The sequence below is a fragment of the Diadema antillarum genome, unplaced genomic scaffold (assembly GCF_040938485.1).
Source record: "Diadema antillarum isolate AM-2024a unplaced genomic scaffold, OU_Dant_1.0 scf00000197, whole genome shotgun sequence".
Taxonomy (NCBI): Eukaryota; Metazoa; Echinodermata; class Echinoidea; order Diadematoida; family Diadematidae; genus Diadema; species Diadema antillarum.
Window position 1 is genome coordinate 558,668 of NW_027271086.1, and position 26,773 is coordinate 585,440.

Below are 26,773 nucleotides of genomic sequence, written 5' to 3' on the forward strand. Positions count from 1 at the left end.
TTCCTGAGACACCATGAGCTTAGTCGATGCATCACTATATGCTCCCCACCTCTTTGATTGACGGTTTACGGCAATATCACACGTCTTGCTCTTCTAAGAATATCAAAACCAGGTATCATTGACACTTTGAATGGATATATGATTGATACTTGCATTCCTGTTATTACGGAAGGGAGGAAAATATTGGTGGCACAACAACATGCCACACATTCCTGACAACAAACAAATCACCACCTTCATACCAGACTTAAGTAAGTTCAACAAAACTTTATTCCTCCCCTCGCCTCAAACGCCATCATCCCCTGTCTCGATCCATCCCTCTTCTCCAGCGTGGGCCGAACAGGCCACACCCACTTTGTACAAATGCATATTCAAGACACATTTTTAATTCTAAATTGCGAAATCAAGCGATGCATTAAAGACTGTAGAGATGAATTTGGCACGTTTCTGTGATCTCAAATTACAATCTCACTTCACCCATTCTAAACAAATACAAAAACAAAATTGGCTCGAAAACATATCATGAAATCAATTTCATACTTGATAAACAGGTGGATTCATTTTGTGCGTGTGTGTGTGTTTACTTGTGGTCCGGATGCGACTACTTGTAGACTAAAAGTATTTAGAAAAACAGCTACAGAGGATCACGAAATGCATCGAGTTTGCAATCGACAGATATTACAAACAAACCATGCAAACTGCCGTGCATTCATTGCAACAGAGAAGAGAATCCAGTTTTGCTCCCCGAATTCAAATATAACGGACGATCCTACTAAATGCCACTGCCATTAAATATCATCATGTTTTTTATGCATTTCATAAGGCAGCGAGAACTCAAATCGAATTTACCCGAGTCCATGCAAATATTATTGCCACTAAATCACGGAGTAGCGAGACAAGGGATGGGAAAAAATTGTTAGGCATTGAGCAGGAGATTGAAAACGAAAGTGAAAATCTGAGTAAAAAGATGATAAGGGTGGTCGATACAAAGCTATTCCTGCGAATAGCCTGCAAAATAATACAATATCCCATGTTGCTAAAAGCACATACTCACCCTTTTATGGATAAAAGTACCGGTAACAGTTATAAGGATATATGGAAAGAATAAATGATGTTGATTGGTTAGACAGGTTATGAATATTAATTCATTGCGAGTTATTGTAGTTGATGATTATTCATCACGGGCTGCGCTTTAGCAAGAATTATTTCGGAGATATGATAGGCCAGAAGAGACAACTAAAATCTATAACATCTGTTTCCTTTAATGTATGAACGTTCCCTTTCCTACTTCCTTATTGGTTGGATCGGAAAAATGGATTGTGGTGGAAGAGGTATGTAGGTGTTTGAGGTATATCGCAATTATTGCTGCAGTGGTAGGCACGCTGGAAGTTAAATAGGCTTCCCCATAAATCATGAGCTTACAAAATGCTTCTCAACGTTCTACGTTCCTACACTTTACAAGGCAACACCTGTTATCTTTAATGACAACGGTTTACTGCCATGCTCCAAGTTTTGTTCTTCTGAAGTTTACTGAATTTAGTATGATTGCTTGATGGATTTATTTATCTATTTTGGGGGGGTTTAATTGACGTATTTATTTTTATATCTGATGAGCACTCATGTTTTAATTCTAATTCGCGAAATCGAAGACGGCATTCTAGCCTGTGGAGATAAATTGTGTATATGTTTCTGTTATTTCAACTGAAATGATAGAATATTTAACGTTTACAAACAATTATTGCTTTAAAAGATGTTCATTTGAAATGACATATAGCCATCTTTTCGGCACGTTGATTACAAGAGTCATACCTCAAAATTCAAACTTCGTACACTATTCTAAACGACGTGAAATATACACATATACCTTTAATTACAAAAGGCCTGGACTCTATACATCTTGTGATAAAAACCCCTGGGAACTAACAATCGATGACTATTATTTTTTTTTGTGTGTGGATAAGACATGAAGGTCTTCCGATTTCGCTTCTACTCTGTACCTATAGAGCCATATTTTTCATTCTAAAATATGCGAACGTTCACGGATGCCGTTGAAATGATCTTAAAGCTGGTTGTGGAATATTGATAATGATCATTTCAACTCTCATTTGATATAGTGAGGACGCCATGAATAACGGTTCGAGTACTATCGATGCCACTGGAGGAACAGTTCTCAAGGCAACGCTGGATATCTCTTGGCAAGCAGGCGTCTTATTTTCCATTTCTCTGACCACATTGATAGTAAACTTGGTGATCCTACTAGCGTTCTACTATGAAAAGAAATTACGGACGTACAGCAATTACTACATCATTAACATAACGATAGCAAATCTGATGGTTGGCTTAATTTGCATGCCCATCCGTGGGCTTAAGTTCGCGTTTGACCGCACGTGGATTCTTGGACGAACTTTCTGCTACATTTTCACTGGCATCAATCAGGTTCTCCCTGGAGTCTCAGTTTTCGGGACCGTGATCATTTGCTTTGATCGTTACCTCGCAACCGCATACCCACTCCTTCACTACCGGAAGAAGAGCAAGAAGGTGGCCATAGTTGTCAACGTATTGACCTGGTTGACTCCCTTATCTCTGTGGATGAGTTTGAGCACAGTCTGGGACTTGGTTAGTCCCAATATGCGTGTGGCGCCTTCAGGATTTTGTCATCCAAACTATGCTGAGCATGTTGCATCAGTGCTCGTTATCATAGTTCTGCGAGCTGGTATCCCATTTGGCGTAATTTTATTGTTCTCCATTCAAATCTCCTACCGGGTAAAATCTGCCAGCCGAAGCCGAATGGTTGATCATGTATCGTTTGCTACCACAATCGGAAAGGAGGAAATAACAATTTTCAAAGGCAGCCATCATATTTCCCGTCCCAGTATAACTAAGGACAAGATTTCTTCAAAAGTGGAAACAAAGGAAGGTATGCACAACATAACCTCCATATTATGGTCAAAAATCCATTGCACGGCGACAAGAAGAGAAGGTTGCCCCCAATGATGTAGACGTTTCTGGCACTCCAGAGCAAGGAAGGCGTTTAAAAGAAAAACCTGGTTTGGTGCTCGGCTCGTCGCCCTATGGCGCGCATACTGTCCCAAGGGATAGATGTAATGTTCTCACCTCTACTGATGTAAGCCACATCTACCGACTCCCAATGTCCATGAACATCCATGAACACAGCTCTGTAACGTCACCTAAGCCCCAGCCAGGTCCTCTTTTAGAGGGAATCACCTCAGGGAAAATTCAGGGCGAGAAGAGGATCTCAGAAGGTAGCATGGCCTTGCGCACTTTGGCTTTTTTAGTCGTCGCTCTCTACTTGACGTGGCTACCGAATACCCTGAATATTATACTCCGCTCAGCAGCACCGGCCTGGATCACCAGCCTTCTTTTTGCTGTGCATATCCGGGAGTCGGGAAGATGGCTATCTTACTGCAACAGCACACTGAATCCCCTTGCATACACTCTAGCCCAGCCGCTATTAAGGCAAACAATTAGGAAGATGTTTTGTAAAGATAATTAATCTCGAGAGAGAGACCGGTTATGTTACAATCGAATGTGTACAGGGAGCTGAGGTGTTTGCTGTGGCATAATAACCAATAGTTTTATGCGGTTTGTCATAAACACAACGACAGCAGAAAATGGTACTGCGAGGTAAATTGTGGTTATTTCGTGAGTGTCAAATAATACATATCTATAATTACACATCTATTTTCTGTGATCGAATCTACTTTTTGAATATCAAAGCTATTCATTGATAGCTAGACAAAAGATTGATATACACTGTAAATACAATGCGCGTCAATAACAAAAGATTTGACAAAAGGTTCATTGAAACCATTACAACACAATTCTCAAAACTACGCTTTGCTTTTTTATTGTTAGAACTTGCCCAGTATACTGTTGTATTGACTATAAAAATACTGAGTATACTTGCAAGAAATTAAGTCCGGCATGTTCTAGTTCATACATATTTTGCATTCTTAACGCTAATTTCTGTATTATTACAGCGTGGCAGACTTACTGTGTACTTTTGTTTTTAGTCAAATACAACGGGACTGGACATATTTTGATAGTAAAAAGGCAAAGCATAGTTTTGAAGTATTTACACTATTTTGTTTGAAGTACGGATTCAAGAAACTCTAGTAGGCTGATTTGATATTGGAGTTGTAATGCTAAAATGTATTCAATTTTTGCACACATAACAGCTCGAAACAGTATGCTAATGTGGTTGACATAAAACGTTACACTTGAAAGGACATTTAAATTCAAAGCATGTCATGCTGATTCGTAAACACTCACAAACAGATTTCTTTTCAATTTCACTCAGGTAAGAAATAACCGTATAGCTCAGCAAGTGATTAGGCAAGGAATCTTACAATTGTCATGACACTAATGACAAGAGATGACATCAGTCAGTAGATAATCTCAGATGTATAGTCTACACGTACAGGAGTTAGAATAAAAAAAAACTATCGCACTTTTACAATTTGCGCCACAACTGATTTTTGTTTGGGTCATTATTTTCAAATGAGATTATAAATCTTACATGGCGTGATCTACTCTATTTGTGTCAACGTCAAATTCGTACATGTCATTTTTTTTTAATTCAAGATTTTTTCGGTAAAGTTTTTTTTCTCTCTCTCTGTCTTTGCGAGATCTTTCAAAAATAGATTGAAATAGCTCGTCGAAGCTCTATTTGAATTTAGTATGCTTTGTTTTCTAATGAATCCCCATGCCCATGCCTTTTATTAAAGGGGCAAAGTGTAAGTTTCAATAGAAGCGAAACACGCTGATTACTTTTTGGACTGTACATGGTCACATTGACGTAATTTTAAGAATAACAAAGCACAAATGATTTCTTGAATAGGAAGTCGGCCATTAAAGGTCTTAACATTACGTAGCCCGTTGGCAACTCTGGTGATGATTAAAATTGATTTAAAAAAAATTCCTGAGCTTGTTATCTATATCCATTGAGCGGAAAATATTACACTTTTAAGCTAAGTACAAATACTGACATGTATAGCTTCCTCCCAATTAAGAAAGTGGGGAAAAGCATGTATTCATATGGAATTGGCAAATCGTGTGCAGAGGTATCAGTAGTCAATGTTTCTTTTTATATACTACACTAAATACCCAGCCTCTACATAATAGATTTTCGGAGCCATTCATTTTTTTTTTGGTAGACCCTATATATATTGATTAGAATATGCATATTGATTTAGTAAGAATCGTAGGGAACAGTATAGTGTAAGACTAAAAAAATTCTTCTCTTTCTTGACTGAGTAATAGAATTAATTTTGATGTTGCTTGTTTTTTATTTAAGAGTCACACTACGTTCTATACTATATTGTTAATGAATTCGGGTACTTTTGAAATACGATGACTCGAATGAAGACATGACAGTAACAATCGAGCTTCTGGTACGTGTACGTGTCCAATGGCTCAAAGGGAAAATAAAATGAATCACGACACACATTTCGAATATTTCACAATATGAAAGTGACCTATTTGGTGTGAGTTTGATTCCACTTTATGGTATACAGTTGTCTTGACAGACACCATTATCACGATGAAACTTTGGAGAGTCCTTGAAGAGGTTTATGCACTAAAAAGAAAATGAACAGCGTATAAAATCTAGATGTCTTTGGTTACAAAAATGGTTATTAATTATTCACAGAAGTCGGGTCAAGTTTCAATGGAACCCCCCCCCCCCTTCGCGCTCCGACGGAACCCTGGGAAAGTCGCGCATGTTGTCATTGTTTTTTCCAAAAGAGCCAAATGTAACTGTGCCATTCATTTTGTATTTTAGTTTACTATAGTCGCTATCCGTCTATATGAAATAAACAACACGTAAAAGTTTCAATGTTCCTATTACTAACATAATCACTATTTATCAAACGAATTGGTGTAAATTATAACTTTTGCAGGGAATTCCTCAGGACTGGATGTTAAATATACATTTCCCTGAGACACCAAGAGCTTAGTCGATGCTTCACTATGCTCCCGACCTCTTTGACGGTTTACGGCGATATCACACATTTGCTCTTCTTAGAATTTCTAAACCAGGCATGATTGACACATTGCATTCCTGTTATTACGGTAGGGAGGAAAATATTGGTGGCACACCAACATGTCACACATCCCAAACAACAAACAAATCACCACCTCCATACTAGACTTAAGTAAGTTCAACAAAACTTTATTCCTCCCCTCGCCTCAAGCTCCATCGTCCTCCGTCTCGATCCATCCTGTTCTCCAGCGTGGGCCGAACAGGCCGCATCCTGTTGTTTGTTCAAATGCATTATTCATGACACTGTTTTAATTCTAAATTGCGAAATCAAGAGATGCATTAAAGACTGTGGAGATGAATTTGGTATGTTTCTGTGATGTCAACTTACAGGATATAGTCTAAACAAGTGTAGAAAGAAAATTGCCTTGAAAACATAAACAGGTGGACATATTGTGTGTGTGTGTGTGTGTGTGTGTGTGTGTGGTGTGTTTGTGTCCTTGTTTGTGGTGCGGATGCGACGATATGTAGACTGATAGTGTTTTGAAAAAAAAAAACAGGAGTGGATCACGAAATGCATAGTTTGCAATCGACAGATATTCCACACAAACTACTGTGCGTCTACAATGTGCGTTCATTGCAACAGCGAAGAGAATTCAATTTTGCTCCCCAGAAACAAAAATATAACGGAATATTCTACCAAATGCTACTGCCTTCGAATATCATTATGGTCTTCATGCTTTTCATTAGGCAGCTAGAACTCAAATCGAATTTACCGAAGTCAATGCAAATATTATTGTTACCAACATCACGGAGTAGCGAGACAAGAGATGGAAAAAAATTCTTAGGCATTGAGGAGGAGATCGAAAACGAAAGTGAAAATCTGAATAAAAAGAAGATGAGAGTGGTCGATAAGCTACTTTTGCAAATAGTCTGCAAAACAATACAATTTTCCATGCTGCTAAAAGCACATACTGGCCCTTTTATGGGTAAAAGTACCGTCAACAGTGATAAAGATATGTGGGAAGAAGAAATGATGTTGACTGGTGAGACAGGTTATACATATTAATTCATAGAATGTTATAGTTGATGATTATTCATCACGGGCTGCGCTTTTAATAGCAAGAATTATTTCGGAGATATGATAGGCCAGAAGAGACAACTAAATTCTAACATCTGTTTGCTTTAATGTATGAACGTTCCCTTTCCTGCTTCTTCATTGGTTGGATCGGAAAATGGATTGTGGTGGATGAGGTATGTAGGTATTTTAGGTATATCCCAATTATCACTGCAATTGTATGCACGTTGGAAGTTAAATACGCTTCCCCATAAATCATGAGCTTACAAAATGCTTCTCAACGTTCTACGTTCCTCCACTTTCCAAGGCAACACCCGTTATTCTTAGTGACAACGCTTTACGGCCATGCTCCAAGTTTTGCTCTTCTGAGGATTGCTGAATTTGGTATGATTGCTTGATGGATTTATTTATCTTTTTTTTTTATTTCATTGACGTGATTATTATTTTTTTCTCGTGTTTCAATTCTAATTCCCGAAATCAAAGACCACATTCTAGACTGTGGAGGTGAATTGTGTGATGTCTCTGTTATTCCAGCTTAAATGATACAACATTTAACGTTTAAAACGATTATTGGTTTCTAAGATGATAATTTGAAATAATGGATTGTCATCTTTTCGGCACGTCTATTACAAGAGTCTAACCTCAAAAATTCAAACCTCGTACACTATTCTAAACGACGTGCATTGGTGTAATACACATAATACCTTTGACTATAAAAGGCCTGGACTCTATACATCTTGTGGAAAATACCATAGAAACAGAAAATTGATGACTATTATTTCTCTTTTTCTGAATAAGATATGGACATCTCCCGATTTTCACTTCTACTCTGACTTGTGCCATATTTTTATTCTAAAATATCCGAACATTCCGTTGAAATGATATCAAAGCTGATTGTGGAATATCAATATTGATCATTTCTACTCCAATTTGATACAGTGAGGACGCCATGAATAACGGTTCTAGTAATATCGATGACACTGGAAGAACATTTCTCAAGGCAACGCTGGATATCTCTTGGCAAGCAGGTGTCTTATTTTCCATTTCTCTGACCACCGTGATAGTAAACTTGGTGATCCTACTAGCGTTCTACTATGAAAAGAAATTACGGACTTATAGTAATTACTACATCATTAACATAACGATAGCAGATCTCTTGGTTGGTTTGATTTGCATGCCCATCCGTGGGCTTATGTTTGCGTTTGATCGCAAGTGGATTCTTGGACAAACTTTCTGCTACATCTTCACAGGCGTCAATCAAGTTCTCCCAGGAGTCTCAGTTTTCGGGACCGTGATCATTTGTTTTGATCGTTACCTAGCAACCGCATACCCACTCCTTCACTACCGGAGGAAAAGCAAGAAGGTGGCCATAGTTGTCAATGTACTTACCTGGTTGACTCCCTTATGTCTGTGGATGAGTTTGAGCACAATTTGGGACCTGGTTAGTCCCAATATGCGTGTGGCGCCTTCAGGATTTTGTCATCCAAACTATGCTGAGCATGTTGCATCGATGCTCGTTATCATAGTTCTGCGAGCTGGTATCCCATTTGCAGTGATTTTATTGCTCTCCGTTCAAATCTTCTACCGCGTAAAATCTGCCAGTCGAAACCGAATGGTTGATCACGTATCGTTTGCTACCACAGCCGGAAAAGAGGAAAAAACAATTTTCAAAGGCAGCCATCATATTTCCCGTCCCAGTATAACTGAGGACAAGATTTCTTCAAGAATGGAAACAGAGGAAGGAACGCAGAGCATAACCTCCATCTATGGCAAAGAAATCATAGCACGGCGACCAAAAGAGAACGCTGCCCCCAATGATGTAGACGTTTCTGGCACTCCAGAGGAAGGAAGGCGTTTAGAAGAAAAACCTGGTTCGGTGCTCGGCTCGTCGCCTGGTGGCGCGCATACATGGTCTTGCACTGTCCCAAGGGATAGATGTACTGTTCTCAGTTCTACTGGAGATGTAAGCCACAGCTGCCGGCTCCCAGTGTCCATGAACATCGATGAACATAGCTCTGTAACATCACCTAAGCCCCGGCCAGATCCTCTTCTGGAGGGAATTACTACGGCAAAAAGTCAGGGCGAGAAGAAAATCTCAGACGGTAGCAAGGCCTTGCGCACTTTGGCTTTTTTAGTCGTCGCTTTCTACTTGACATGGCTCCTGAATACCCTTAATATCATACTCCGCTCCGCAGCGCCGGCCTGGTTCACCAGCCTTCCTTTCGAGGTGCAACTCCGGGAATCCGGAAGATGGATATCTTACTGCAACAGCACACTGAATCCTCTCGCCTACACTCTAGCCCAGCCGCTGCTCCGACATACCATCAGGAAGATGTTTTGTAAAAAGTGCCAATTTTGACACAAATGGGCTATGCAATAATCAAAAGGATATGATGAGCAAATGCGTTTTTGCTGAGGGGTAAAAGCAAAAAAAAAAAAGAGGAAAAGATATGCGGTCTGTAACGGACATAGCAATTGAAAAACAAACAAACAAACTACTGCGCTGTAACTTTGGATCATTCACGAGAGTCAGATGATAGATGTGAATAATAGCACGCATTCATAACGATAGAATGTAACTGTATGTACGACCTACAACACGGCATACCTAATTTCTTGTAATCGTTAAATGTACCCAGGTTTTTAGCCAAGGACAGGACACATTTTGATATTTAACACAAAGCCAATGCGTAATTTTGAGAATTGTATTGTAAATGCTTGAATGCGTCTTGTTAGAATGTTTGGTAATTGATAATTTCAGGTGACACCTTGGTAATGGAATACTCATAATGCATTTCATTTCTATCAGTTCTTTGTCTAGCTACCAACGAATGGTTTGTATATCTATAAAGTAACTCTTTGAAATCTTCTGTAGTTTCACAACACGGATTTATCCAAATACTTTTCTGTTCTACCCACCAACTATTATCATTTAGGTTATCTATCCATACAGTCTACTGAACATGCTGAAAGGCATTTCTGTTAAAGAAAACTACCATGGTGCGTGCCAAAAGAACTTACAGTTCGTTGGCAAAAGATTTAATCAATCTCTTCTACATCGTTAAACAAACTTCACACTGTTTTGGTCTTCATTCCTGGGCCTTTACGCAAAATTCAAGACACTATCTAGTCTCTACTGTTAGATGTTACGGATTGCGATGCAGAAAATTATATACATTTTTTCGTTTAGAGCGGCTTCATGAAACCCCACAGCATGCTGCTTCGGTGAGGGACATGTAATGCTAAATTATTTTTTTCGGAGCTTTTGCACTCATAAATGCTCGAAAGAGCACCTTGATGTGGTTAGACAAAGAACGTTACATTTCAAATGTAAATGTAAAAATGTAAATACAAACCACATGTAGCTCGTACATGCTTGATACATAAAGCACTCACAAACAAATTTCTTTTCAAACTCACTCAGGTAAGAGCTAACCGCAGCTTATCAAGTAAATAGGCACAGAATCTTACAATAGTCATGATAGTGACAAGATTTGATATCAGTCAGTATGGTTGAAATGATCCCAAAGGGACAGTCTACACATACATGAGTTACATAAATCTAGATATGGATGGTAAAAAAACAAACAAACAAACAAATGCAAACTATCGTCATCAGTGCTACATAGTTACACTTTTAAAGGAACTTGTCTGACGTGATTTACATCATTATCAACGGCCTCTACCTACGTACATGAAACTTTCTTTTTAAATATTTGCTCGGTAAAAGCTTTCTCTCTCTCTGTCCATGCGCTCTGTAAAACATCTCATACTAGCTCTATTTGACATTTTAGTTAACTTTGTTTTCTGATTTATCCTCAAGTTCTTTGTCAACGTTTTATATTTCAGTAGAAGCGACGTAAGATCGTTATTGTTTGTACTTTACGTGGTCATATTATAGGAACATATTGGGGAGATAGTGGGAAATTACAGGTTTTAACGCTGCTGCTTACATAAATATATCTTCCTCCTCATCAACAAACCCAGAAAATGAACTCAATCATTCAAAACAATCAGAAAATCGAAACAGAGGCATCAGTGATCATTGTTTCTTATTTTATAGTACAAGTAAAATCTGGCCTCTTCATAATAACTTTTCGAGATCATTTGTCATCATGGTCATAGTTTGACTTTGTAGTACCCAATAATTGAAATATAAATTGATTGATCAAGAACCGCAGGTAACAAAAGTGTCCAATGAGAAAAACAATATTTCGCTTTTGTGATTGAGTTCAAATACTTGATACTTTTATTCGACAGACACAGTATTATGTTCAATACACGATTGATGAATAATTGTCGGCCTACCTTAAGACGATTAAAATAAAGACATGGAAATAATGCTTGAGCTCTTCTCATGTGAAGCTGTTCTATGGTTCAAAGGGAAAATAAAATAAAGCAATAGGGAAACTTGAGTCACTTTCAAACTTTTCAAATATGAAAGCGACCTATTTGGTATGAGTTTGATTCCAATCAGTGTTAATACAGTTGTTTATACAGACAGGGTTATTACCATGACACTCAGAGAATATTTGATGACATCTGTGCTTTAGAGTGTGAACGACATATAGATATCTAGAAATTGGAATGCGATTGCAGAAGTGATATTAATTTATTATATCGTATTAAAAAGACAGTATAACTTCTCTTCATTCGAAATCTATACTTGGACAGAACGCAGGACGTTGTTTGTTGTTGTTATAATTTACTGTATATAAACTTTTTGATTATCATCATTTACTGTAGATATATTTTGAATAGAACGGTTTGCTATTATTTTCCAATTCACTGATGTTTCTTCAGCCCTGACGCATTTAACTAATTATTATATCAAGTTGTACCTAAAAAAAATATAATCGTATATTTGTGCTTTCCTAAGGGCAAAAGAAAAATGTATTAAAATCAGACGAAATTGCCTTGCAGTCTTACTTATTGTAGTTATCCCGATTTCTGCCAAAAATTGATAGAAGTGATGTATCGCATCTAATTCCACTCGCTTTGCATGCACATTACATAATTATAGAGTACAATATTGGCACGCATATATTCTCCACTTTATTATGCATTATATTGTTATTATGTGTTATTTTATTGTCTTTCGTCTACTTGAACAAGAATCATTGCAACGATAAAGGTTTCTTAAACCGCTGATGAAAGGTATCTCCAATAATGTGTATGATGATATCATTATTGGCTAGACAAGTCTAAAAAAGAACTACTTTGAAAAAGTCACGAAAAGAGAAACGTTGTCTCACACAATGAACACGTGGATTCGTTTTTGTGTGTATTATTACTTGTTTAAGGTGTGGGTGTTACAATATCTATATGATAATGGCAATTTGAACATAGGTGAGGAGTTCAAAATGCATAGAGTGCAAACTTTATATTCCACATAAAATATGTTCACATATATACGTGAAGACATTGCGCTTTTATTATAACGAAAGAGAGAATCAACTCTAGCTCGCATATCATGATAAAGAGTGTAGATACATGGATGAAAAATACATCGGATGATCTAAACAAGTGCTGCTATACCTTCAATAGCATGTCTTCAGTGCATTCGATTAGTCGAGAAGCAATATCATACCGTTAATACCGAAATTTATATTGAATTAATCCATGCGCAACAAGTAGTCAACAAGTAGCGAGACGAGGGATGGAAAATTCTTAGGAGATTGAAAGCAAAAGTTAAAAATGAAAAGAAAAAAATGTTCAGGGTTTTTTTTTTCGTAGGAAACCTACACGACAGTTATCTTTTTATCAAAGTCCCTGGAAAAAGGCAAATAATCTATAATCATATCTTCACAATCATAGCATCAGCGAGTAATTGTACATGCTGCTCAAAGCACTTTTTTAAGATGGAAAATGTAGCAGCATTATTGACAAAAGGATTCTTGGGGACAACAAATGGCTCCGATTGGTGAGAGAGCTTATGAATATTGATCAGTAGTGGGTTGCATTAATGACTATTCATCGTGGGCTGAGCTGTAGCAAGAATTATCAAGTGCAACAGGCCGGAAAAGATTAGTTTTCTGAATGTATGATCCTCCCCTTCCCCGCTAGATTGGAAGTATGAATTATGATGGAAGAGTTATGTAGGTAAATATTTGATGAAAATCATAATTTTTGAAGCGAATTCTAGAGGACAGGATGTATAATACGTTTCCCCGAGACACCATGAGCTCAGTCGATCCTTCACTACTCTCCCGGCCTCTCTGATTTGACAGTTTACAGCGATATCACAAGTTTTGCTCTTCTTAGAACTTCTATACCAGGTATGATTTACACTTTGCATGGATTTGTGGTTGATGGTGTGCATTTCTGTTTTAATTCTTAATCGCGAACTTTTGGTATCTTTCTATCATCTCAATTGATTATGATTCTAACATGATATACACTCAGCCTAAAAAGGAGGAAAGTAAACACTTTTTCAAGTTTATATTTTACATAGAGTATTTGGCTAGATGTTAATGTATTTTATACCAGATTAACGGTTTTCCTTTTAACCTGGTAGGTCAATAAAAATAAAACTTTACGCATGATTGAACAACTTTGTTTTTCTCTTCAAAGGCACAAAAGTAATAATTTTAGAAATTAACAAGATGTCATTCATGTGTAAGTGCTCTCATGTAACAATAAGAGGAAAAGACCAATTTAACACAATAATAAAACATGACTTGCGTTGCAACAGTCGAAATATGATCTTTATAATATCTTTGAAGCTCAAAACATCAATAAAGGCTAAAATATAGGAGGAAAATGAAGAATCTTCAGTCAAATCCAAATTCAAATGGAATGAGAGGAGACGCAGTATTAACAAGAAATGGTAGGAATTTGAATTGATTTCTCAAACTAGGAAAATTGTAAATAATATTTGGTTCTTGAACTTGTGTCATGAATTCCTCAAAAATTACTAAATCAAAAGAATGAAATACACATACATATTCTGTTCATTAAATCATCATTGTACCCTTACTTCCCATGTCATTATTTTGAAGTTTGAGTTTACAAAAATTCTTATTTTCCTCCTTTAGTTTCCGCTTTTATTTTGTTTAAGGTTATAATTGAGATAAAGAGAACGGAAACTTATTTTTGCTATTTCATTCAGGTCTCATTGTTTAAACTAGTATTTTGTTATCATTCTACCTTGAAGGGCATTTGCAAATGAAAGACATGTCAATTTTTCAAATTTTTACTTTTGTGCCTTTGCGAACAGAAGCTAATGTGTTCACTCATGGGTAGAATTTTACATTATATTGACCAACTGGTTTGATAGCCTATTAAATTACCTTTAATATGGTATATACTACATTGTTTTTCATCAAGATCTGTTATGAAAAATATGAACTAGAAAAAGTGTGAACTTGAACTTGTAGGAAAAGTTCAATTACGATTACTAGCTGCCGAGATTTTCATTTGAAGTAATGAAGAGTCATTTTATGGCTTTATTCGTTCAAAGTGTCATGTTTTATGTCCGATATTCTTCAAAAACTTTATGTGGTGTAAGTACTACGATTTGATAATTTCTAGATAGCTAAATTAGTGGAAATATATTCATACTTTACAGGAAATTACATCATCTGGTGTTAGGTTGCTCCCTTAATTTGCAAATTCTAGCGATTAGTACCTTGTTCACTAACAAGGTGGAATATACATACCTTTGATCGAGAAATTCCTAACTTTACTATGCAGTGGTTAAAAAAAAGAAACTAAGAACGCTTTGGGCACGTTGGGAGCTGACAATCGGTGAATGTCACTTTTCATTTTAAAAAAATACTGGGATTTCTTGAGATTTCTGCTTCTACTTTGTACGTATAGAGCCATGCATTTTCTCAGTCGAAGTTATTCGAACTGTGAAGGACAACATGATATGACGGCTGGTTTCGGAAAATTAATCATGATTTATATCCAATTTCCTTTACATGATTATAGTGAGGACACCATGAACAACGTCTCAAGTAACATCAATGACACTGGAGGAACAGTTCTCAAGGCAACGCTGTCTATCTCTTGGCAAGCAGGTGTCCTATTTTCCATTTCTCTGATCACCGTAATAGTAAACTTGGTGATCCTACTAGCGTTTTACCATGAAAAGAAGTTACGGACATACAACAATTACTACATCATCAACATAACGCTAGCAGATCTGTTGGTTGGTTTGATTTGCATGCCCATCCGTGGGTCGATATTTGCTTTTGAACGCACGTGGATTCTTGGACAAACTTTCTGTCATATTTTCGTAGGCATCCAACTTGTTCTCCCCGGCGTATCGGTTTTTGGGACGGTGGTAATTTGCTTTGACCGTTACATAGCAACCGCATACCCACTCCTTCACTACCGGAAGAAGAGCAAGAAGGTGGCCATAGTTGTCAACGTATTGACCTGGTTGATTCCTTTATCTCTGTGGATGGGTTTGAGCACAATCTGGGACTTGGTTAGTCCCAACATGCGCGTTTCGCCGTCAGGGTTTTGTCATCCAAACTATGCTGAGCATGTTCCATCAATGCTCGTTATCATAGTCCTGCGAGCTGGTATCCCATTTGGCGTGATTTTAGTACTCTCTGTTCAAATCGTCCACCGCGCGAAATCTGCCAGCCGTAAACGAATGGTTGATCATGTATCGTTTGCTACCGAAGTTGAGAAGGAGGGAAAAACAATTTTCAAAGACAGCCATCATATTTCCCTTTCCAGGATCACTGAGGACAAGATTTCTACAAAAGTGAGAACAAATGAAGTGAATCAGGACATTCCTTCCATATATGGTCAAGAAATCATAGCACGGCGGCAAAAAGAGAAGGATCCCTATACAGATCTAGACGTTTCTGGCACTCCAGAGCAAGGAAAGCATTCAGATGGAAAATATGGTTTGGTGCTCGGCTCGCCGCCCGATGGCGCGCATACATTGTCTTGCGCTGTCCCCAAGGATAGATGTAATGCTTTCAGTTCTACCGATGTAAGCCACCGGGTCCCAGTGTCCGTGAACACCGGTGAGAGCAGCTCTGCAACGGCACCTAAGCCCCGGCCAGGTCCTCTTTTAGAGGGAATCACCGCGGCGAAAAGTCAGGGCGAGAAGAGGATCTCAGACGGTAGCAAGGCATTGCGCACTTTGGCTTTTTTAGTCGTCGCTCTCTACTTGACGTGGCTACCGAATACCCTGAATATCATATGCCGCTCCGTAGCGCCGGCCTGGTTCACCAGCCTTCCTTTCGAGGTGCAACTCCGGGAGTCCGGAAGATGGATATCCTACTGCAACAGCACACTGAATCCTCTCGCCTACACTCTAGCCCAACCGCTCCTTAGACAGACCATTAGGAAGTTGTTTGTTAAAGAGTGACAGAGGTCGGCTTTCCAACAATCAAAGGTATACAAGGAGCAAAGGTGTTTTCCTATGACATAATAGCAAATGATTACGCTGTCTGTCACAGACATAACAATTGATTAAAAAAAAAACCCGCATTTTGATTAAGTAAATTATTTTATGAAAGCTTGTACAGTTTCACAGTACAGAAATATCCAACTGTTGCACATTCTTTCCTAGTCATCATTTTGACGTTAATAAAGTGCCAAGTCTATCGGAACGTTTATATAAAACTACCATGGTGCATGCCGAAAGAACTTAAGGTGATCATGCAAGACATGTGCACAAACTTTTCACATCGTGAAAGAAATTCTTTCACTCTTTATTGGTTTTGTTTCCTGAGCGCTTTTAGGAAAAATTAAACACACTGTGAAATTAAACACACTGGGATGCTATCATCTTTCAGATCGGGATGAAGAAATGTATTTACATATTGTTTGGTACGAATTCATGCATCTCTAGTCGGCTGATTTGGTGTGAGAGATTTAATGCTAAATGATTTTAATTCTTTAGAGATTTTGCCCGTATGAAAGATGAAGACTGCACGTTGAAGTGGTTGGCAAATAACATTACACTTCAAAAGACATGTAAATACAAAGCATGTACATGCTGATTAATGGAACACTCACATATATTTTTCTTTTCAGACTCACCAAGGCAAGAAATCACAGCAGCTTAGCACGTAAAGATGCCCCCCCCCCCCAAAAAAAAAAAAAAAAATCTTACAATAGACATGACAGCAGTGTCAGGAGTTGATATCAGTCAGTATAGTTGGAACGGGTGCACGTTACGAGACCGAAACCCACGAGTCATACAGTCCATGACTCATACAGTCCATGAGTCATACAGCTCACAAGTCATACAGCCTACAAGTCATACAGCTCACGAGTCATACAGCCCATGAGTTCGATACTAAGCAAACAAGGCCCTCGAGACCGACACATTAAACCCGTGTTGTATCTGTCGAACTCGTGGGCTGTTTTTACCTTGTGTCAAACTCATGGGCTCTATGACTCGTGAGCTGTATGATTCATGGACCTGTTTTCAACGTCGAACTCGTGAACTGTATGACTCGTGGGTGTCGGTCTCGTGGGATGACCCCGTTGGAACGGTCCAAGAGAGATAGTCTACACGTACAGGAATTTAATAATACCTCCAGATGTACTATAAACGAAAAGAAAAACTAATCACCATCATTTCAATTCACAGTTCAACTGATTTTGTTTTAAATCACACTTTTAAAGGAGCTTGTATATCTTGCATGACGCGATCTACTTTATTTGTGTTACCGGCCAATACCTAGGTATATACATAATATTACTTTTTTTATTTTGGTCAAGATTGCTTGATATCTTTTATTCTGTCTGTCTCTTTCTCTCTCTTCGTGAGGTAATTGAAATAGCTCGCACGAGCTCTTTTTGAATTTAGTACACTTTGTTTTCTAATTTATCCCCAAGCCCTATGAGAATAGGGCAAAGTGAAAGTTTCAGTATAAGCGAGGTATTAGCTGATTATGTGTTTGTCTTGTACATGGTGACAACAAAACACACATGATTTCTTGAATAAGAAGTAGGCATGTAGAGGTTTTAACATTGCGTAGCCCGTTGGCAACTCTGGTGATGCTTAAAATTGGTCTATTTCACATTGTAACCGATCGTAACGGATGAACGAAATAGACATAGTCGCATTTCCTAAGCTTGTTGATAGTATTCATCGAAAAAATTACATTTTGAAGCTAAGTACAAATACTTGCGTGTATAGCTTGCTCCTCATTACGAAACTGAGAAAATACACTTATATGGAATCGGCAAATCGTGTATATAGAGGCATCAGTGACTAGTGTTTCTTCTTTTATAGTACATGAAATAAGTAGCCTCTTCATTATATATTTTCGGGGTCATTCCATTGTTTCATTTTGTAGATCCTATACTGATGAAATATTCAAATTAATGAAGTAGGAACCGTAGGTAACAGGTGTGAAACTCAAGAATGTTTTCTTGCTTTTTGATTGAGTATTAACACTTGATGTTGCTTGGTCTTTGTTTGTTTTTCGACAGCCACAGTTTGTTTCTCAAACTTGATGAATAACTGTACTTTTCAAATACGATGATCCGAATAAAGACATGAAACTATTAGTCAATGCTGGAGTTTCTAGCATGTGAACGTGTACAATGGCTTAAAGGAAAACATGAAGCAATAGGAAAACACGAAACACCTTTCATATTTTTCAACATATAATGAAGGGGGACCTATTTGAGTGTATTTTCTGACATTTTAAAAACGGAATATGAATTTTCAGAAATTGAACATTTGTAATGCAATTTCAAAAGTGATGATAATGTGTTATAATTATTGTATTAAATTCTTACTGTCAGTATGACTTCTCTTCATTCCAGATCTACACTGTGGCTGTTAAATAAATGATAAACTGAATAAACAGGTTTACAAACAAATCGAAATTTACGTATGTTTCTTCTGTCCTGACGTGGTAGCTACTTATTCTATCAAGCTGTACCTAAAAAAGCGATTGCTATTAATTGGAATCCAGCTATCATACATTATTGTTACTTCGTCGAGCAAACCTCAGGAAAGAATTTAGATAGTCAAGAAAGAGTCAGACGATGTTAACATCTTAGTAAACCGGTTATTCATTGATGATACTGATACAAAATTCTAGATTAAAAAAAAAATGCTTCGCAGGAATGAATGATCCCTCATGAATAACGATAGAAGCTATAAACCTGAAGAAAGAACTTCACGAGGACTGAAGAGCATTTGGCGGAATTTTAATTCAAAGTTCGGAGATCCCATCTGATGTTTAATTCTGATCACGAATACTTAAGAAAAAACATGAAAGCACTGTTAATAATGTTCTTGTCCTTATTAAGAAGCTTTGACATTTAAGTCATGTCTGATGTATACAATGAATTCACACACGATGGTGAATTATCAAAGAACCCCGGCTTCCGTCAGGTGTGTTTATGTTTCCTCGGCAGTAGAGGAGGGATTTTAAAGATAATAATGAGCCTAATAATGATGGTAGAATCATCAAAATGTGTAATGCGCACCTCCCCTGCTGTGACAGAACCCAGGTATTAAAGTCATAGGTTTAAATCACACAATACTTATTTGCCTTGGCAGTCTCTATGCAGTAGTTCTTCTTCTTCTTGATTCCTACTATTTATAATGTGTCGTATCGTATCATTTTACACACACATTGCAGGCACATTACATAATCACGGAGTGAAATATTGACAAGTATATTCTCCACTTTTCATGAATGTTATATTTGGTCTGTTTGAACGAGAATCACATTGCAACGTTAAAGGTTTCTTGAACCGCTCATGATATCGGTATCTTCAATCATGTTTATGATATTGCCCAGACAAGTACAAACAAGAACTGCATTATATTCAATCCAGGTTGTATTTCATCACTTATTTTACATCTTGGAATCCAGATTGCTTGCGTCCACGATGGCACGTGCTGTAGTTTTGTTCCTTTTTCTTTTTTCTTTCTTTTTCCCTTCCCAATTATTTTGATGTCAGTTGACATCGGTTCGCTTTATTTTGTTTATATAATTGTTGTCTTGTGTATTTTCTGAGGGTCCCATATCGTACAAGCTCTGCTTCTTAGTGGGACCCTCCACTTCCATCCTCATCATTAGTTGACTTGTATTACACGCTTTATGTATATATTCACAAAGGCATAATTGCGTTTTTTCATCTGCTTCTCATTTTCATATGTACTTTGTCAAATCACATTCTGCAATTATTACAAATATCCTGTACATATGCAATGTATATAATTTCTTTGTTTATTTGATGGAAGTGAAAATAAATCTGAATCTTGAATCTGGAAACAAGAACTGCTTTGAAAACATCAAGAAAAGAAAACCTTTCCTCACACTATCTACCATTGTACATAGTTCCTACCCTCGAGGGCGCAGTATTTTCACTAACGCACTCTCACCTGTGCATTATTTGTATTCAATGACATCTTCAGTGCACTCGATTAGTCAAGCAACAATCATACCTCAATACCGATATTCGTATCGAATTTGCCTCAGTTCATTATTATTGTCACTAAATTTAAAAAAAAGGTGAAAAATTCATAGGAGATTGAAAGCAAAAATTACATGAAAAGTTAAAGAAAAACCGTTCTGCTTTTTTTTTCTCCCAAGGCAACCTACACAAAATTGTTTTGTTTTCGTTTTTATCATAGTCCCTGCAAAAATGGTCGTTAATTTCTTTCTTTCTTTTTTATGAATAGTCTGCGTAATCATAGCATCATTGAGTAATTGTAAATGTTGCTCAAAGCACTTTTTATACATAAAAGTAGCGGCATCACTGACATCAGGATTCTTGGGGACGAGAAATGCGCCGATTGGTGAGAAAGGTTATGAATATTAATCAGTAGTGTGTGATTTTAAACGACTTTTCATCATGGGCTGAGCTGTAGCAAGAATTATTTGCAGAAACGCAACAGGCGGTGGAAAACACTACTTTTCTGAATGTGTGACGTACCCTCCCCTTCAACGGTGGATTGGAAAAACGGAATGTGAGAGAAAAGGTAGGAAGGTAGGCAATTGTTTGATGAAAATCATAATCATTGTTGCGAATTCCTTAGGACTGGATGTTAGAAATACGCTTCCCCGAGACACCATGAGCTCACTCGATGCTTCACTACGCTCCAGACCTCTTTGATTTGACGGTTTACGACCATACTGAAAGGTTTGCTCTTCTAAGGATATCTAAACCTGGTATGACTTGCATGAATATCATTTGCACTCCTTTTTAAATTCTAAATCGTGACATCAAGAAATGCATATTAGAGTGTGGAGATGAATTGGGTATGTTTCTGTGATATCAACAGACTGGTTATAGTATGGAGCATTCAATGACGATTATTAGCTTCGGAAATATTCATTTAAAATGATGAAGATTCATTTTGATCTTTTTGGCATTCCATTTAAAATAGTCATGCTTCCTGTCCAATATTGTTTAATAGCTTCAGATGGTGTTAATACTGCGATTTGATGTTCAGAATCTCTTCATAGCTGTATTAGTGGTATTATATTTTTGATTTACAAGAAATTGTATCGCACGAATTCAAGGTTGTTTCCTTGTTGTAAATTCTACCGACTAGTTCTTCGTTCACAAACAACATTCATATATATACGCTTCTAATAAAAAAGCTTCCTCTTAATCATAAATTGGGTAAAAAACTGCGAACACCCTAGAAGCTGACAATCGATGAATATCACTTTTCTTTAAAAAAAATACTCAGAAAACAAGGACTTCTTCCGATTTTTGCTTCTACTTCTTACATACAGAGTCATATTTCTTACTCCTAAATATCTGAACATTCATAGATTCCATTGAATCCTTACAAAAACATTCGAAAATTGATAGTGATAATGTTATTCTCATTTCATCTAGTGAGGACGCCATGAATAACGTCTCAAGTAATATCGATGCTGCTGGAGGAACAATTCTCAAGTCAACACTCTCTATCTCTTGGCAAGCAGGTGTCTTAATATTCATTTCTCTGACCACCGTGATAGTTAACTTGGTGATCCTACTAGCGTTCTACTCTGAAACGAAATTACGGACGTATAGCAATTACTACATTATTAACATAACGATAGCAGATCTCTTGGTTGGATTAATGTGCATGCCCATCCGTGGGTCGATATTTGCGTTCGATCGCACGTGGATTCTTGGACAAACTTTCTGTCATATTTTTATAGGCATCCAACATGTTCTCCCCGGCGTATCGGTTTTCGGGACGGTAGTGATTTGCTTTGATCGTTACCTAGCAACCGCATACCCACTCCTTCACTACCGGAAGAAGAGCAAGAAGGTGGCCAAAGTTGTCAACGTATTGACCTGGTTGACTCCCTTATCTCTGTGGATGGGTTTGAGCACAATCTGGGACCTGGTTAGTCCCAATATGCGCGTTTCGCCGTCAGGATTTTGTCATCCAAACTATGCTGAGAATGTCGCGTCAATGCTCATCATTGTTGTCCTGCGAGCTGGTATCCCATTTGCAGTGATTTTAGTGCTCTCTGCTCAGATTTTCTCCAGGGCGAAATCTGCCCATCGAAATCGGATGGTGGATCATGTATCGCTTCCTACTACGGCCGGGCAAAGTGGGGAAAACATCCTCAAAGGTAACCAACGAAGTTCTCTTTCCAAGGATACTGAGTACAAGCTTTCTTCAGAATTGGAAACACATCAAGGTAAGAAAATTCCTTTCACACACGGTCAAGATGATATTGTACGACGTCAAAGGCAGAAGATTGGCTTGGATGATATAGAAGTTTGTGGCATTGCTGAGCAAGGAGGACGATCAGAAGAAAAATCTCATTTCAAAACTCACACCGGTTCGTCGTCCCACGGGGTGTATACCTTGTCTCGCTCTGTTCAAACGGACAGACGTAATATGCTCAGTTTTTCTGATGTAGACAACAACAACAGTCTCCAAGTTTCCGAAAACGTCGCTGAGCGCAACTCGGCAATGGCACCAGAGCTGCAACCAGACCCTCCTTCGGATATGGCGGGAATCGCTAGGCCGGCGCTAAGTCAGCGCAAGAAGAGGGCCTCTGACGGTAGTAAAGCGTTGCGCACCTTGGCCTTTTTAGTCGTCGCTCTCTACCTGACATGGCTACCAAATACCTTAATCATTATATTCCGCTCCGCAGCGCCGGCCTGGTTCACCCAGCTTCCCTTTGAGGTGCAACTCCGGGAGTCTGGAAGATGGATATCCTACTGCAACAGCACACTGAATCCTCTCGCCTACACTCTAGCCCAGCCGCTGCTTCGGCATACCATTCAGAAGATGTTTTGTAAAAAATGACACTTTCGAGAGAGTTCGGCTATAACCGTAGCAATCAAATCAAGATGTATGAGAAACAAAGGTGTTTTGAACTATAAATTTTGGTTTGTTTATGATTACGTGAGTATCAAAGTATTTTGATAACAAAACATACAGAAAATAAGCGTAAAGAATGAAATTAAAGTTTCTTTGAAAGAGCTAAGAAAATCCAAAGTATGTATAAAACTTAATGTTTACTCCTTATTAACATAATGGACAAAAATGTAATGAAGGAAAGGCACAGCGTAGTTGTGAATATATATATATATATATATATATATATATATATATATATATGATTTAAGAAAACGTTGATACAGGAACGTATGTGAAGGTACCTTAGAAGTATTTTCTCTGATAGGTATCAATTACAGGCTTTTGAAGAAATGTTAGTTCATCACGTCGTTTTCATCACACGGAATTATCCAAACAGTATTCATTTCATCTTATCAACTCTTGTAAGCACAGCTACTAAAACGTTTTTTAAGGTTATGAAGGAGCACAAAGTGGGTATGCAAGTATTCTGTTTGCATTGTGAAGCGATCTTTCCTGTTTGTTGTTTCCTGATGTGGATATCTCATAGAGTTAATAGTTTCGAATTATGGATTCCTATAAGCGAAGTAGGTTGATTTCGTAGAGGATTTACAATTCTATCTAAGATTTTAATTTCTCGCTTATTTTGAGCATATCAAAGCTTGTAACCACATGTTGAGATGGTTGTAAAAGAACGTGAATGCTTTCGAAATAGGTGAAAATGCAAATTTCTTTCATATTAATTTATGAAATGCTCACAAGCTTTTGAGAGTCATCCAGGTACGAATGAAGCGTAGGTAGGAATGAAATTAATTTGGTAACTCGTAAAAAGAAATAAAAGCTGATGTTAAATGTCTCAAAGTAAAAGCACGTCGGAATAGATATCTCTCTTTTCTTTTTAATACACCACGCATGCAAAGCTAAATACTGGCAGATGACAGCTGCAAATCATCTTAGTATGGAAATAATCTAAGAAAAGTGGTAACATATGGATCGTCTACACATACAGGAGTTCATATCTGTAGGTGTCGATGTTAAATAAAAAAAAAAGAAGCTTGCCAGCTTTGCAAACTATAGGAAAATTGCATGTAGTACTACCGTATGTCCAAATAGATAATTATAAAGGTACCATCCGCAATGATAACTTTAAAAAGTGAATCAATCCAAAGACAGTTTCAGGGTATGAAACTATAACTCATTGCCGACATCTAATACAGAAAACCCCATTCGATTTGCTTCAGTGATCAAAGAGAAATGAGAATTTTGTTAAGCATGTCAGGAATGTCTTTCCTCCAAGTTCTGACTATCGCGTCAAGAACATCCAAGTGCTAAACTTGGAAGAATCAGACTCATGACATGCTTTACAACAATCCACATTTCTGTGTGACCGCTTAACCAAATTGAATGGAGTTTCCAGCAAAATAGAGCTAAGATATTATATTTTAAGACCCTGAAATACCATTAAGACAGATTAATCATATTGGGTGTTATGCAAAAATCTACTTGTAATTATTTTTGGGACACACTGTATAACTCATTTCGTGTGTTCCTGATCACCGGACGCCTGTAGGTTCGAATCCTGCTCAAGTATGTCTGCCCATGATTTCTTTTCTTACGGCTACTACTAAAGCATCGATCATTTCAGTGCCTATATGTCGATTTAGGGCAATTTGTCAGTCAGTTGCAATGAAAGCAAATCCACGAAAGAATTTCATCCATTAAAAAGCACAAATATTTGCACATACCAGAACCCGTTCTTTTTCAAAGATAGGACGAGATGCATTTATCTATTGATACATCGGAAAACGAGTAAAGAGGCATTAGCAAAAAAAAAAAATAAATCTTCTTTCATCTTCATCTCTTGATCTTCTCAAGGTCTTTAATTGTTTGTGTTGCGCGGAAGCGTGTTTGTGTGTGTGTTTGTGATATTGTATAGTGTAGTTAATATGCAAATTGATTTTACTGAGAATTGCATGCGAAAGAGTGTGATATGTAAAAAATGCTTTCTTCTTCTTTAAGAATGAGAACGAGCACTTAACATGCTTAATATTTATTGCTTTTATTCGACAGCCACATATGTCGTATATCTGATGAATGAGAAACGATTCCTTTTAACAGAATGATTTGATAGAGAGACATGTAGGTCCTAGATAGGCATAATACTTATTTCAAACGTGTGCGATGGCTTATGCAGAAAATAATATGAAACAATAGGACAACAGTTTTAGGATATTACGAAAGTGATCTCTTGCCCTGCATCGACGTAAATAAGCACTGAATTGATCAGTGTTTTAGTAGTAACCATGATAAACGTCGATACAGGGCAATTTGTCAATCAGTTGCAATGAAAACATCTCGACGGAAGAATTTCATGAATTTGAAAAATCACGCAGTACCCGCTGCATGGTATAAGGATTAGAACGAACACTTGCTGTCGGGCGAAAGCTCGTTGGTCTAGTGGAGATGACGCCTGTCCGGTAATCAGGAGGTCGTGGGTTCGAATCCCACTCGAGTTTGTACGCTCAAGATTTTTGATCATGGCTACTACAGAAGCACTGATCAATTCAGTACTTATTTACGTCGATGCAGGTCAATTTGTCAATCAGTTGCAATGAAAGCATCTCGACGGAAGAATTTCATGAATTTCAAAAAATACCAATCTTGGAAGAAACCATGGACGTAGAGCAGTTTCACACATCTTTGATATTATAACCCTAACATAATCTATATTTTCAAATCACAATATTAATTTCCTTCGATGGAATACCCTGGAGCTGCCTACCTTTCTATTTCCTACCTGACAAAGAGTAAGATCGCTCAAAAACTAACCGAATTATGAACCGTACCAGTGGCGGATCCAGAGGGTGCGCACCAGGCGCAAGCCCCCTCTTTTTTTTTTGTTAAAACAAAAGAAATGAAAGAAAAATGGGGATGGGGGGGGGGGGCTCTTGAGCCCCCATTAATTCTTTTAAGGCGCCTCCCCTTTACGGAATTCCTGGATCCGCCCCTACGTACAGTATCATCCGTATTGTGAGCACTCGTGAGTTTTTTACTGGACATTTATTTTTTGCTCTTGTCAGAGGAGTCGTCTCAAGTTTTAAAGCAATTAATCCTCATACGCTTAAGCTACAAACAGGTGTAAGAGGAAATGCAGTGGACTCTGGGATGCTAGTGGTGAAACAACCCTGAGGGGCAGTCGACTGTATGCTGCACGACATTGTGAAAACCCACGAGTGAGTTCCATCTCCACCTTCGTTATGAAAATAAACCTGTGCATTACAGATGTGTTTGGTTTATATCAAAATAGGTAGGACATTTAGTAATAGCTGCATAAACTTATGTAAAGTATCTTTAGGGTGAATACCATCGAGGTACATCTAGAACTTGTTAAAAAGAAAACTATTGGCTACATTCTTCAACC

General features: G+C 37.7%; 3 protein-coding genes and 1 non-coding gene across 4 annotated transcripts; all 4 read left to right on the forward strand.

Moving 5' to 3' along the window:
* Nucleotides 1-8,805: 8,805 nt before the first annotated feature.
* LOC139723669 (muscarinic acetylcholine receptor M5-like) lies at nt 8,806-9,438 on the forward strand. The gene has a single exon (XM_071634895.1). It carries the CDS (start codon nt 8,806-8,808, stop codon nt 9,436-9,438), a length of 633 nt encoding a protein of 210 aa, XP_071490996.1.
* A 5,586-nt stretch (nt 9,439-15,024) lies between these two features.
* Nucleotides 15,025-16,416, forward strand: LOC139723670 (muscarinic acetylcholine receptor M4-like). The gene has a single exon (XM_071634896.1). It carries the CDS (start codon nt 15,025-15,027, stop codon nt 16,414-16,416), a length of 1,392 nt encoding a protein of 463 aa, XP_071490997.1.
* A 5,694-nt stretch (nt 16,417-22,110) lies between these two features.
* On the forward strand, nt 22,111-23,301 carry LOC139723671 (muscarinic acetylcholine receptor M2-like). Its single transcript, XM_071634897.1, has one exon. It carries the CDS (start codon nt 22,111-22,113, stop codon nt 23,299-23,301), a length of 1,191 nt encoding a protein of 396 aa, XP_071490998.1.
* A 2,494-nt stretch (nt 23,302-25,795) lies between these two features.
* On the forward strand, nt 25,796-25,868 carry Trnat-ggu (transfer RNA threonine (anticodon GGU)). Its single transcript has one exon. It is a non-coding gene; the product is annotated as a tRNA-Thr (tRNA).
* Nucleotides 25,869-26,773: the final 905 nt, after the last annotated feature.